This window comes from Calypte anna, chromosome 15, assembly GCF_003957555.1.
Source record: "Calypte anna isolate BGI_N300 chromosome 15, bCalAnn1_v1.p, whole genome shotgun sequence".
NCBI lineage: Eukaryota > Metazoa > Chordata > Aves > Apodiformes > Trochilidae > Calypte > Calypte anna.
The window spans coordinates 3,187,186-3,201,036 of NC_044261.1; the positions used below are offsets into that span (position 1 = coordinate 3,187,186).

At 40.0% G+C, this 13,851-nt stretch overlaps 1 protein-coding gene across 1 annotated transcript in view; it reads left to right on the forward strand.

Moving 5' to 3' along the window:
- The window catches only part of DNAH10 (dynein axonemal heavy chain 10), a 53,510-nt gene that overhangs the window by 21,057 nt on the left and 18,602 nt on the right, over positions 1-13,851 (forward strand). Inside the window, exons 29-52 of the mRNA XM_030460689.1 lie at positions 66-289; positions 775-1,044; positions 1,134-1,317; positions 1,585-1,719; positions 2,109-2,261; positions 2,717-2,905; positions 3,017-3,163; positions 3,611-3,802; positions 3,972-4,090; positions 4,259-4,417; positions 4,724-4,859; positions 4,984-5,106; positions 5,432-5,566; positions 5,873-6,089; positions 6,382-6,501; positions 7,409-7,554; positions 7,933-8,085; positions 8,581-8,841; positions 9,492-9,664; positions 10,459-10,552; positions 11,613-11,780; positions 12,087-12,275; positions 12,808-12,979; positions 13,625-13,828. Coding sequence (XP_030316549.1) covers positions 66-289; positions 775-1,044; positions 1,134-1,317; positions 1,585-1,719; positions 2,109-2,261; positions 2,717-2,905; positions 3,017-3,163; positions 3,611-3,802; positions 3,972-4,090; positions 4,259-4,417; positions 4,724-4,859; positions 4,984-5,106; positions 5,432-5,566; positions 5,873-6,089; positions 6,382-6,501; positions 7,409-7,554; positions 7,933-8,085; positions 8,581-8,841; positions 9,492-9,664; positions 10,459-10,552; positions 11,613-11,780; positions 12,087-12,275; positions 12,808-12,979; positions 13,625-13,828 — 4,063 coding nt within the window. The remainder of the gene's footprint in view (positions 1-65; positions 290-774; positions 1,045-1,133; positions 1,318-1,584; positions 1,720-2,108; positions 2,262-2,716; positions 2,906-3,016; positions 3,164-3,610; positions 3,803-3,971; positions 4,091-4,258; positions 4,418-4,723; positions 4,860-4,983; positions 5,107-5,431; positions 5,567-5,872; positions 6,090-6,381; positions 6,502-7,408; positions 7,555-7,932; positions 8,086-8,580; positions 8,842-9,491; positions 9,665-10,458; positions 10,553-11,612; positions 11,781-12,086; positions 12,276-12,807; positions 12,980-13,624; positions 13,829-13,851) is intronic.

Genomic DNA, 13,851 nt, shown 5'->3' on the forward strand with positions numbered 1-13,851 from the left:
ATCTTTGAAGTTTGTTTTTTTTTTTTTCTAAACTGCCTCTAAATTTCTTTGTTGGTTCATTTCAGATGTATGATAACATAGCCTCCCTGAGGTTTCAGGATGGTGAAAGTGATAAGAAAATTGTAACAGCCATGATCTCAGCTGAGGGGGAGGTGATGGAGTTCCGGAAGGCTGTAGCTGCAGAAGGCAGGGTGGAGAACTGGATGACAGCAGTGCTGGAAGAAATGAGACGAACAAACAGGCTCCTTACTAAGGAAGCTATTTTTAGATACTGTGAAGACAGAAGCAGGTGAAACAATCAGTGTCAAGGATAACCTTGGCACACCTTCTATGTTATTATCAGCCTGTAGTGATGTAGAAAAATAAAGACTTAATATTTTTAATTTTTACATAATTTAGCCTGTATTTCTGTACGTGAAAGGATGTGCATACATGAATATGTGCTATTATAGCTGACCAGAAAAAACTCTTATTTATTGTGTCTAATTCCCTAAGCCTTAAATATTTATTTGTAGTTTTGTGTGCACAGTATGTGTCTATCCCTGTGAAATTCTCTTGGCAATATTTACACATGGAATAGGCAGCATTCCTATCAGAGTATTTCCTAGGCTTTTGCAATACCACAGCACGCCTTGAGAGGATTCTGTACAGCTCTGGAAAGCTTTGCTCATGTTGTAGAAGGAATTTTTTGGTTTGGTTTGGTTTGTTTGTTTCCCTGTCCTGATCATTACTTGGAATGACCACAGACTCCCTCCCTGTCTGTGTTTCCCATAGGGTTGATTGGATGTTACTCTATCAAGGCATGATGGTGCTGGCTGCTAATCAGGTGTGGTGGACTTGGGAGGTAGAGGATGTCTTCCAGAAAGTGAAGAATGGAGAGAAACAGGCAATGAAACTTTATGCTAAAAAAATGCACGAGCAAATTGATGAGCTGGTGACCCGCATTACAAAGCCCTTGAGCAAAAATGACAGGAAAAAATACAACACTGTGCTCATCATCGATGTTCATGCCAGAGACATTGTTGATACATTCGTAAGAGACAGGTAAACACCAGCCCCCAACCTAGTGATAAAAAAAATGCATAATTGGTATTTCCATCCTCTTGCCTAACAGATCAGTCTCTCCTGTGCAGCATTCTGCAGGCTCAGGAGTTTGAGTGGGAAAGCCAGCTGAGGTTTTACTGGGACCGGGAGCCGGACGAGCTGAACGTGCGGCAGTGCACGGGCACCTTCTCCTATGGCTATGAGTACATGGGCTTGAATGGACGTCTGGTGATCACCCCACTAACTGACAGGATTTATCTTACCCTCACACAGGTATATGTTTAAGGAGATTTTTACTAACAAACCCATTTACTAATAAAACCCCAATTGTTTTATTGCCATTCTGGTACCTCCTGGATGCCACCGCCAAGGCCAATATGTTTGAAATCTGTTGTACTTCTAACCTGGTTGTCTCACAAGATAACACAGGATGCATTCACAGATAACATTTAAAGCTTTTTCTACCTGGAAGTTCACTTGTTGACAAGCTAATATAAAAGTAATCCAAGCTTTGCTTTGCTTTTTGGTCTGTCTCCAAAGGCTTTGTCAATGTTTTTGGGAGGAGCACCAGCAGGGCCAGCAGGTACAGGGAAAACGGAAACAACAAAGGATCTGGCCAAAGCATTGGGCTTGCTTTGTGTGGTGACCAACTGTGGGGAAGGCATGGATTTCAAAGTAAGAGACAAAGATCTGTGTTCTTTGATAAAGTGCCAGTTACTGCTCCTTTTCAGTGCTCAGGATCAGGGCATAGTCTGAACTTTGGCATAACTACATCCCTTAGAGATACCATGCCAACTGTTAATGAAACATAGTACAAAGCCTGTCTATTTTGAATAAATTCCTGAAGGATTTTCAGGTGCTTTCAAGCAGGGAAGCAATCACTAGATGGTATGTTAAAACTCATCATGTGCAATCTGCACTGAGCAAGTAATTATTGCAAGACCTTACTGCTAGCTCCTGCGTGAATACTTATCCGAAGGTTTTACCTAGTCATGAAGAGTTTTGTTGGTGCTGAATGTTTTATTTATTCATTGCTGAGATGTTTTTCTTGTTGTTTTTATTAGGCAGTTGGTAAAATCTTCTCTGGTCTTGCCCAGTGTGGAGCATGGGGATGCTTTGATGAATTCAATCGTATCGATGCTTCTGTGCTTTCAGTCATTTCTTCTCAGATTCAGACTATTCGAAATGCTTTAATGAATCAGCTGAAAAAATTTCATGTAAGCATCAAAAAAGAGGAGTAATTGTGAAGGCTGAGCATGCCAAGCTCCAGAGTATGTCCTCTCAGTTTCAGAGATGTTAAATGGTTGCTAGTTTCCTGATCCTTTGCAAGGTTCTTCCTTTGTGATGTGAGATGAAATTAAGCTTAATAGGATAATAGTAAGTAATACATAATAGTGAGTAGATGGCACAGTGGTATAGTAGTAATTAAGGAGAGGAATAACTTGATGTGAATCCTGAGGCTTTATTTACTGATGTTTATTGGAATTCAAAACCCTCAGAGAGAAAATTTGATTGAGAAGTGTGAAATGTCTTGCTGTTTATGTTACAAACAGTGGGTGTGTATCCCATACGTATTTCAACATGTTGTCCTAAGAGGGTGCCCCAGTATTTCTCTGTCTCTTTTGGAGCAATTCTAGATATGTGTAGTTCTAATGTTTTCTTATGCCTTCAGTTTGAGGGACAGGAGATTGCCCTTGACAGCCGTATGGGCATTTTTATCACAATGAATCCTGGTTATGCTGGCCGGACGGAGCTCCCTGAGTCTGTGAAAGCTTTGTTCAGGCCTGTGGTGGTCATTGTACCAGACCTTCAGCAAATCTGTGAGATCATGCTCTTCTCTGAAGGGTTCCTCATGGCAAAAGTAAGAAAATTTTGTTGCTACCCATTCCCATCTACACAACCATGTACACCATGGTCTGTGTTTGCTTGTGACTTACACAACTGTGATTCTCTTAATTAAAATCTCAAACAGGTCCTTGCCAAAAAGATGACAGTGCTGTACAAGCTAGCAAGGGAACAACTTTCTAAACAGCATCATTATGATTTTGGACTGCGGGCCCTTAAGTCTGTGTTGGTGATGGCTGGAGAACTGAAAAGAGGATCAGCAGACCTCAGTGAGGTAGATTTCCTATAGTTACCCTGGGGAGATAATCTTTTTAATTAGGAAGAGGATGTGCTTACACATCTGCTGTACTTGGTTGGCTTTGGAAATAGGAACACTGGTGTTATTTGTGTTATTATTTAATTTTGTTCTCAAGGGGACTGCAAAACTTAGGTATGTTCATAAAACAGTTGGTCATTTTAACATCAAGTCAGGGAAGCTGTGGTGTCAGCCACTCCAGATGTTTGGCATGTGGTTAATATAGTGGAAAAAAGTAGTGAATTATTCTTAGCTACTGTGCTGCTTAACCCTTAGAAAAGAACCTTTGGTTGCACTACTAACAGACACCAAGAAAACATTCTCAGAGCTGTACTGAAGTAATCAGGTAACAGGTCTTAGAGATTTTTGATTTTGCTATATATTAGATGATTGGTTAGCTGTTTGATTTTTCTGTGTTTTGTCTAGGAAGTTGTGCTGATGAGAGCTCTACGTGATATGAATCTTCCTAAATTTGTGTTTGAAGATGTACCTCTCTTCCTTGGCTTAATCTCAGACCTGTTTCCTGGCCTGGATTGCCCTCGAGTCCGCTACCCTGACTTTAATGATGCTGTAGAGGAAGTGCTGAAGGAAGGGGGTTATATTGTTTTACCAGTCCAGGTATAAAAAAACATTAATTGCTTGAGTTTTGTTGTACCTGTTAGGCTGGAAATGCATTGCTGCTCTCTGGAGTGGCTCTAGGAAAGCTTAACAGATATAGACCAGTTGCTTATCTTGTCCATAGAAGAATTACAGACAGCACTCCACTGAATCAACACTTATTTTCCAGGTGGATAAAGTAGTTCAGATGTATGAGACAATGCTAACTCGTCACACTACAATGATAGTTGGACCTACTGGAGGTGGCAAGTCAGTTGTCATAAATACTTTGTGCCAAGCACAAAACAAGTGAGTATAGGATTTGATATATGGAAATTATGTTATAAAATGTCATGGACTGCATTATTCAGTCTTGTGTAGTCGTGATGGGTTTAATAGTTGACCATAATATTTGCTTGGGTTAACATGGGGTGGTATGGTGTCATTATAATATTGCTTTTCTTGCTGTATCTTTAGGCTTGGAGTACTGACAAAGCTTTATACACTGAACCCTAAAGCTATGAGTGTGATTGAGCTGTATGGGATCCTTGACCCTACCACCAGAGACTGGACAGATGGAGTCCTGTCAAACATTTTTCGTGATATCAACAGGCCCACTGACAAGAAAGAGCAAAGGTAGACAGCTGGAAATGGTTGTGAGGATTTTTAGATACTGAGCTTTACATATTGTTTTGTTTGGTTTTTTAAATATTTGATACCACACTCTTTAAAAACAAATGCTGAATAAACAAAGTATCTAGAGGTCTTTCTGCCTTCTGTGAGTTTCCAGCTTCAGTGGGATGGATGTTAACTGTGATTATCAGGGATGAACAGGAGGCTTCAAAACACCTGGAGTGACATTCACACCTTTTATCTGAATTCTAAAATACATATTAGTAAAATCACAGATTAATCAGTGGCCCTTGGCTCCTGTATCCCCAGGTACATTCTTTTTGATGGAGATGTTGATGCTCTTTGGGTTGAAAACATGAATTCTGTCATGGATGACAACAAATTACTGACCCTGGCAAATGGAGAGCGGATTAGACTTCAGCCACACTGTGCTTTGTTGTTTGAGGTAAATAATTACTATACTGCTTAGTAATTGGGAAGGGTTGGAAACAGCTGGGTCTACAAAGCCTATAGTTACTGTAGCTGTTCTTTGTTTAAGTGTATGGTAACCTTGTATGATTATTTTATAGGTTGGTGACTTACAGTATGCATCTCCTGCCACAGTGTCCCGCTGTGGAATGGTCTTTGTAGATCCTAAAAATCTGAAATACACACCCTACTGGCAGAAGTGGGTCCAAGAAAGAGGAAATGAGGTGGGAATTTCTTCACTCATTCAGACAGTATCTTTATTAAATAGTGAACTGTGGAAATATGTAAAAAAAAGCAACTTTGTAAAGGCAGTCTGATTTTTCTGACAACAAATCACTGGACCTGCAGCACGGGGCTGAAGTACATTCCCAGCTTTTCTAACTTCTGGTTGTTTCTGAGAAGTGAAGCATCAATAAATCAGTTTATCTGATCTCCAAAGAGTGAGATTGCTGGGGTTCTTGTTTCTTACATTTAGATTAAAAACCCAAGTCCACAGAAGGCTGAAGTAAGGTTTCTGTGTGCTCAGTTATTGTCCTCTTCCTTCCTCAGCAAGAGAGAATCGAATTGAATCGACTCTATGAAAAATATGTTCCCTGCCTTATTGATATGATTGTAGAAGGAATTGTGGATGGCAGACAAGGAGCAAAGCTGAAGACCATTGTTCCTCAAACAGATTTAAATATGGTAAGGAATAAAGAATAAAGGTTGGAAAGGTTTATCTAAAACCAGAAATGGAACAGTGGAAAGAATAGAAATCTCTCAAAGCACAGGAGTAGAGTCCATACTGAAATGTCAGTTTGCTAGTGATGAGCATCTAGACAAAAAAAAATAGTTCCTAACAATGCTCTTTTACCATTGTTGATACCCATATCAGTAGATACACCTGGAAGGACAAAAGAGAGCAAAAAGTCCAACAGCTGAAAACACATTAAGAGTTTTCTTGCATCTAAGTGGCAATTCTGTTTACTGTTTTGTCTTGTTTTACAACAGGTGGTGCAGTTGACTGTGATGCTGGATGCTCTAATTCAGGCACAGCCTGATGATCTTGATATTCTGGAGTGTTTTTTCTTGGAAGCTTTGTATTCCTCCTTAGGAGCTACTCTTCTTGATGCTGAGAGAATTAAATTTGATGAAACTGTTAAACGTATTTCCTGCATGTCTACTGTTCAGGATGATAACATCCTGGCTAAACCTGGGGAATTGCCAGGTAGGATCTTGCAATAATTTTGTCAGAGTGCCATTAATTGTGTTAGAAGCTGAAGAGATAAGCAGTGAAAGGAAAGCCAGTGAAAGGTGCTTAAATAACAATAGTACGATCCAAGTGCTGGACTAGGAGAATTTTCACTGATGTCTTCTTGGGTTAAATGACAAGTAAACAGAACACAGAGCTGGACAACTTTGTCCAGAATCTTCCACTTCACTTTCATAGCAGTCATATTATTTTCTTATGCAATATTTCAGTGTCCCAGAAAACCTTCAAGTTGTTTAATGGTTTGCAGGTCAGCTGCCAACTCTGTATGACTTTCATTTTGATGCATCCCAAAAAAAATGGGTACCTTGGATGAAGCTTGTTCCTGAATATATTCATGATCCTCAAGTGAAATTTCTTGACATTTTAGGTGAGTATAAGAGAAAATACAGTGATATGCCTGTAATTTAAAATGTGGGAGCACTGAGTGCATGGCAGTTATCATGAGACATCCTCTTTCTGTATGGAGGGTCATCTACTCAGTTTCAGTTTCTTGTGATGGCACAAATCAATTTCTTCTTTCATGTTTAGCAGAAAATGGTTGGCATTTACAGTGCTGTGTAACAAAAGAAATGAGAAAAGGATGAAAAGCTTGTTTCAGATATTAAGGCTTATTATTATGAGCTAACAATGCCTTTTACAAGCCAGAATAGCAAAAGATTCACAGTCTGCTCTACCAGAAACTCTAGGGAAAATGTCAGCTTCATGGTTCAAGTATTTGGTAGAAAAAAATTAAATTCTTGAGGCTGTTATTGGTTACTTCAAACACTGTGTAATGGTGACAGGTGCTTTTCATAGTTAAGGACAAATTAATGCAGGTTACTTTATAGTAATACCTCAGCCAGCAGAGGTTAACTTCACTGACACAGGGATAATTACATGATCTCTGAAGTTGCTCCTAGGGCAGGCTATTCACATAGAACAAAAATAATTTCTATAGAGTTTTGGGAAAATGCTTATGATCCTAATAAATCCTGATTATATCCTTGCAGAGGGATTAAACTGAGCTTGACCAGCCCATGACCCTCCTATATGGAAGACAGGGTTTTTTAAAATATATCTATAGGAGAAAAGTTCTCAATGATAAAGCTGAAAAGAGGTGATTGAGCAATTAATTTTTTCTTTTGACATGATTAGTGAGTTGGTGTTTCAGGTTATGTCTTTGTGCAACTGAATGGTAATAGCTTGAGAGTTTGATCCAGCTATTCTGTAAATAAAATCCCCCAGCTGTACTGCACTTTAATTTAACCTGCCCTCATATTCATGATCTTTTTCAGTGCCTACAGTGGATACCACACGTACTACTTGGTTACTGGAACAGATGGTAAAAATAAAACACCCAGTTATTTTTGTAGGTGAATCGGGTACATCTAAAACAGCAACAACACAAAACTTCCTGAACAACCTGAACAAAGACCTTAATGTATGTATAAAGCCTTTTCCCTTCTTTGTAAAGCTGCATTTTTATTTCTTGTCCTTGTGTTAAATTTGCTTGGTGAAGCCTGAACCTGTGGGTAGCAATATTGAGTTCAGTACCCTGACTGCAAGCTCAGCCCCAAAGTGTGTGAATAATTTGAGAGTCCTTCAGGACCAAAGATGTTTTGTTGTTTCCTGCCATGAACAAATCTTATAAAGTAAATTTACATTATTGAAGTGCTAAGAACAGAATTCATTTTCTTGTCATCTGTAATTCAAGTGAATAAATGGACCAGAGAAGTGTTTCCTGTATGTCTTTTGAGTGCTCTACTTTAAAAAAAGAACAGGTAAAAATCTATTTTTATCTATTTCCTCCCCTTTTCAGATGCTGCTTGTAATTAACTTCTCCTCTCGTACAACATCCATGGACATTCAGAGGAACCTGGAGACAAATGTAGAGAAACGAACTAAAGACACCTATGGCCCTCCCATGGGAAAACGTCTGATTGTCTTCATGGATGACATGAACATGCCCAGGGTGAGCTGCCAGTGCCTTGCAGGGGGTGGCAATGAGCTGGCTCCTTCATAACACAGATCTAACAAATCACAAGTGAAGGAGATTTGTGGTGACTGCATAACTGGGTTTCAGCTTAGGATCTCTGGAAGAGCTGGGCTTGCAGGCAGGAGGGGAAGTTTCTGTTAAAATATTTGTCCTATGTATAAGAGAGATCCTGTTGGATCATTTCTTTGTACCACTACAATCATGACTCTGTAGGCTGTGTATAGAAACCATCCCTTTCTCTTTACAAAAGGGGCAAAGGAGTATGTGTGCATTTAGTTTATCTTGATGTGAGGCACTTTGCCCAGAGGAAACATTGGAATGAATGTTCACAATCAGGGCTAGAGCTTTAGGAAGTGTCACTTAATTCCTATAATGTTCTCCTGAGTATGGAGCACAATATTGCCACATGATAGCAGTAGCTGGCATGCTGATGTGCTGTGATTAAATATCTTGTCTCTTTTGTCTTGCCAGGTTGATGAGTATGGCACACAGCAACCCATTGCCCTGTTGAAGCTGCTGCTAGAAAAAGGTTTCCTGTATGACCGTGGTAAGGAGATGAACTGTAAACTTTTTCGAGACCTGGATTTTATTGCTGCCATGGGGAAAGCTGGAGGAGGTCGGAATGAAGTTGACCCTCGATTCATCTCACTCTTCAGTGTTTTTAACACACCTTTTCCTTCTGAACAGTCACTGAATTTGATCTATGCCTCCATCCTGAAGGGCCACACTACGGTAACTTCCTTGCTTTTAAAGCATTGCTCAACAGGTTTATTATTTTTTAGATAGATGTTGAACCTGACCCGAAATCTTGTTATCAGGCTTTCTTCTTATTTAGAAACTCATGCAAACCTTTCCCTTCCTTTCCCCCTTCTCAGCGGGGGTTTTACACCAATTTGGTAAATTCTTAAGTGATATCAAAACATTTTAAGTCAGCAGATGGATAACTTGTAAACCTGGTGCTTTACATAGGTTGAAATCTTAATTATGTTTCCTTTAACCAAGTACAAAAAGGTTAGCAAACTCTTTCCTGAATGACAGTGCAAAATGTAATAAAATGCAGTAGACTGCATAACTAGCAAGTAACCTGCAAGATTCTGTAAGAAAAAAACCAGTTTATTTTTCTGCTATGAAAGTGCTGTACAAATTCCAGTCATGGAGTTTGATGTTACCTTCATCACTGTGCAAGCTCAGGAAGGAAGATGGGTCCTGCCCAAAAGTTTAACTGCAGAATGTACAAACTACAGAGGAATGTGAAATTCTGACAATGTTTGCCCTCAGTTATTTGAAATACACCAAGCAGGGTTAAAAGCTGGAAAGCACAATAGCATTGAGTTCTCTCTAGGGAGACTCATGAAAGTGTTTCTTCTCTCTCATGTTTGCAGATGTTTAATGAATCTATAGCAGCCATTTCTGACAAGATTACTCTGTGTACTTTGGAGCTTTATAAACTAATTATTCATGACCTACCCCCCACTCCTTCCAAATTCCATTACATATTTAACCTGCGGGATCTCTCCAGGGTCTATAATGGACTTATTCTTACAACTCCAGAGAGGTAAGAATAGAAAAATGTCTTCAGTGGTCCTATATCTGTTTGTATTCATAGAATCATAGAATGGGCTGGGTTGGAAGGGACCTCAGAGAGCATCAAGTCCAACCCTTGATCCACTACTGCTGCAGTTCCCAGCCCATGGCACTCAGTGCCACATCCAGGCTCTTTTGAAATATCTCCAGACACAGAGAATCCACTACTTCCCTGGGCAGCCCATTCCAATGTCTGATCACCCTCTCCAGAAAGAAATTCTTTCTAATCTCCAACCTAAACCTCCCCTGGCACAACTTGAGACCCTGCCCTCTTGTCTTGCTGAGAGTTGCCTGGGAAAAGAGCCCAACCCCCCCCTGGCTCCAACCTCCTTTCAGGGAGCTGTAGAGAGTGATGAGGTCTCCCCTGAGCCTCCTCTTCTCCAGGCTGAACACCCCCAGCTCCCTCAGCCTCTCCTCATAGGATCTGGATTGGATGAGTCTGGGTGAAGATGAGGTAATTTGGCTCATGAAATCAGTCTCAGTTGGTCACTTTTTACTGAACCTTTGCTACAATGAGAAAACATTCAGGAACATCCTAAACTGAGCTTCCTCTTGATGACAAAGACTCATGTGTTAGTCTTATTTAAAAAAGGTATTCAGAGGTAAGGATAAAAGCAAATTAATGATCTACCTTTATGAAAGGAACAAAACCAAAAAACAACAACAACAAAGTCAATGCAGACTTTATTCATTGTTATTAAACATATGGCCTTAGGAATCATGTCAGCTCATTTGGTGCAGTCTGATATTTCAATGTTAATGTAGGTTTCAAACAGTGACCCAGATGGTGAGGGTTTGGAGAAATGAGTGCCTGAGGGTTTTCCATGACAGGCTGATTAATGAAGAAGACAAAGCACTGGTGAGTAATTTCTTTCAGTTTTTAGTAGTCACTGACTATTACTATGGCAACTGATTTTCATCAGCAGCATTTTCAACTGTTGCACTCAGGTCTTGCAGTCAGACTACAGGCTTGTCTAACCACTGTGTTGTTCCATTAATTCAAAACATTGCTCATAGAGGGTTTTTTTTGTAAAATAAAGTGACTATGCCAGACTAAGTGAGCAGATCTGCTGAAGGAATGGAAAGTGTTACTGGGTTTGCCAGGAAAATTGGTCAGCAGTGGCACAGGTGACAAACGGTGAGAGTAGAGCAAGGGAAAGCTCAGGAAATCACTTAATTTTCAAGTCAGTATTTTCCTTTAGGAAGGCTATGCCAGAATGATACACTCAGGCAGGAAAAAGAGGGATAAGAGCTGAGTCCTTAAACAGTGCATTCAGTTCTGTCTGTTGTGCAAACTGGAAAATGTTCCAAATTATGTCTTAAAGATGAGAGAATGACACCAGTTTTACACATTGAGAATTAGGGGAGGATTTGGGTTTATTTAGACAGCAGCAACTTGAAAGGCAACTTGCTTACATGAAAGGAGGTAGATTAAGGGGGCTTCAGATTTTTCTGCTTAAAACTTTTTTCTCAAATATAGCAAGATTCATTTCCAGCTCAATTATTACAACTCAGAATAATTATACTGCAACCTCTCTGTATTTGTGCATTTGTTCAGACTTACAAGATTTGTGAGAAATCTTGGTAATGAGGCATCTGTAAATGCTGAGAAGGAAGGTTTATTAATATAATATTTACACCAATAAATGAGAAAGTATTTCTTTAATTAGGCTTACCCTTTTCTGTCCTAAGCTTGTGCAGTCCATTGGCTTGAATGGTTCTTGAAATCTTAGATCATTTTATATAGTACATAGATCATTTATATAGTACATAGAACACAATAAGGGGCTGTGGTCTGGATCTTCCAGTGACCTAAGTATCCAATTGAAATCAATCAGTATTTGAGCAAGTCTGTATTATCACTGGCTTCAGAATAATCTGCTTTGTTGAGTTGCCTGACCCATTTCATACACTTGAAGGTACAAGATCATATAAAAAACCTGATTGAAGAGCATTTCAAAGATGACTTGGAGGAGGCCATGAGAGATCCTATTCTTTTTGGAGATTTCAGAACAGCACTGAGTGAAGGAGAACCTCGTATTTATGAAGATATCCAAGACTATGATGCAGCAAAAGCTGTCTTTCAGGTAGTGTGCATCAGCTGAGAATTCTTGCCTGATTTTGTCTCTTTGCCTGGGGAATGGGTAGGAGCCTGTCTCAGACTGTAGGAAATCTGTTTTCTTTCTGTCTGCACAAAGCATTTTATGTGCAGCCATTCAGGGTCTGCAGGAATGAAAATTGAGGATCAGCCACAGAATCAGCAGTGTTTTCCAGGTTATTTTTTTTTTCCCTGAGCAACAGGAAAGGAATAACACTACTAAATGGGTTGTTATTATTTTATTAATTTTATTTCCTTGGCCTCCTGGTAACATACTGCCCACCTTTCTCTGCAGGAGATTTTGGAAGAATATAATGAAGTTAATGTTAAAATGGATCTGGTTCTTTTTGATGATGCTTTGGAGCACTTAATCCACGTGCATCGCATCATACGGATGGATCGTGGGCATGCCCTGCTCATAGGAGTGGGAGGCTCAGGGAAACAGTCTCTAGCTAAACTGGCTGCCTACACAGCTGGATGTGAGGTTAGTGACCCTGCAGCACTGCAGGATGTGATTGGGCTTAAAAGGGAAGATAAGGTCAGGCTGGCATCTCTCCCCTGTGGAGAGAAAAACAGATCTGGGCAGGAAGATGGCAGTGCCTGGATCTGGGTTTTGACTCTGGGGACAGGAAACATGAGTGGGTTTGAGGTTGAACAACTGATAGTCCCTCTCTGCTGCTTTTGTTACTTAACTGTAATGCAGGAGCACTCAAGTGCTGCTTGAGGAATCTTATTGTGATTGATGCTGTAATATTTCAGATAGGAAATGTTACTCTCTTCAAGGTATTTTCAGTCTCTTACAGAGGCTCAAAGGAAGAACATGGAAGGAAGATGAACACAAATTAATTTTGCAAATGCAACCCTGCAGGGCTGTACAAATGTAATTTTAAAAAGCAATGCAATGCATAATTTTTGATACTTACACATTTCCTGATGATATGGGCTGAAGAAAAACCTTTGATCCAGTCTGACATTCAGAGTTGTCATTGGGTGTTGGGTCTATCTGTGTCTTTTAGGTTTTTGAGATCACCTTGAGTCGAGGATATGGAGAAAATAATTTCCGAGAAGATCTGAAAAATTTATACCACAAGCTGGGTATTGAGAACAAGTCAGTGGTCTTCTTGTTTACAGATGCCCACGTAGCAGAAGAAAGTTTCCTGGAACTCATCAACAACATGTTAACTTCAGGTGACACAGGCAGCCTCAATTACTCCTGATCAGGATCTAATTGTGACTCCTAATCTCAAGTGTACCCTTGATCCAGCTGTTACTGGTTCACCCTGTGCCCTCTGCTGCTTTAGTTACACCTTTCAGGACTACCTGAAATGATCTTGGCCTTAGTAATGGCATTTTGGCATCTTCTCACAGTAACTTTTGTGTGTCTGGGAAGGCTAGAGGTTTAATTCACACTGATCATGATGTTGCAGGACTCTTTTCCAGGACAAATATAACTTTTTCCAGTTCAGCTGGACTGCAGCATGTCCTGCACTGTAGTTTAGTATCTTTTCATGTATGCAGCAGCTGAAAATGAGCAGTAGCTGGCACTGTGTGACCACCCTGTCAGTTCCTGCACAGCCTGCTTTGAAAACAGATGTGTTAAATCTTATCCCTTTCCTTGGTCTTGTTTTCCTTGGTCTTGTTTTTTTTGGTCTGTTCCTCTTCTGCTTCTGTCTGTCCTCAGGTAACTTAGGCAGTATTTGCCACCTGATTGAGAGGATGAAAATGTGAACTGATTGTTTTAAGACAGAAATGAAGATTTTTCTTTGCAGAGTTAAAAGCACTTTATGTTCTTGTGTTTGTCTTACTGGTTTCTCTTCTGTCCTTATTCTACAGGAATGGTGCCAGCCCTTTTTCCAGATGATGAAAAAGACAACATACTAAGTCAGGTTGGAGATGAAGCTGCCAAAGCTGGCATTAACCCATCTAAAGAGAGTGTCTGGCAATATTTTCTATCCAGATGTGCAAGCAACCTTCACATTGTCCTGGGAATGTCCCCAGTTGGGGACAGTCTGAGAACATGGTGCAGAAATTTCCCAGGTACAAACTGTACACCCAGCTTA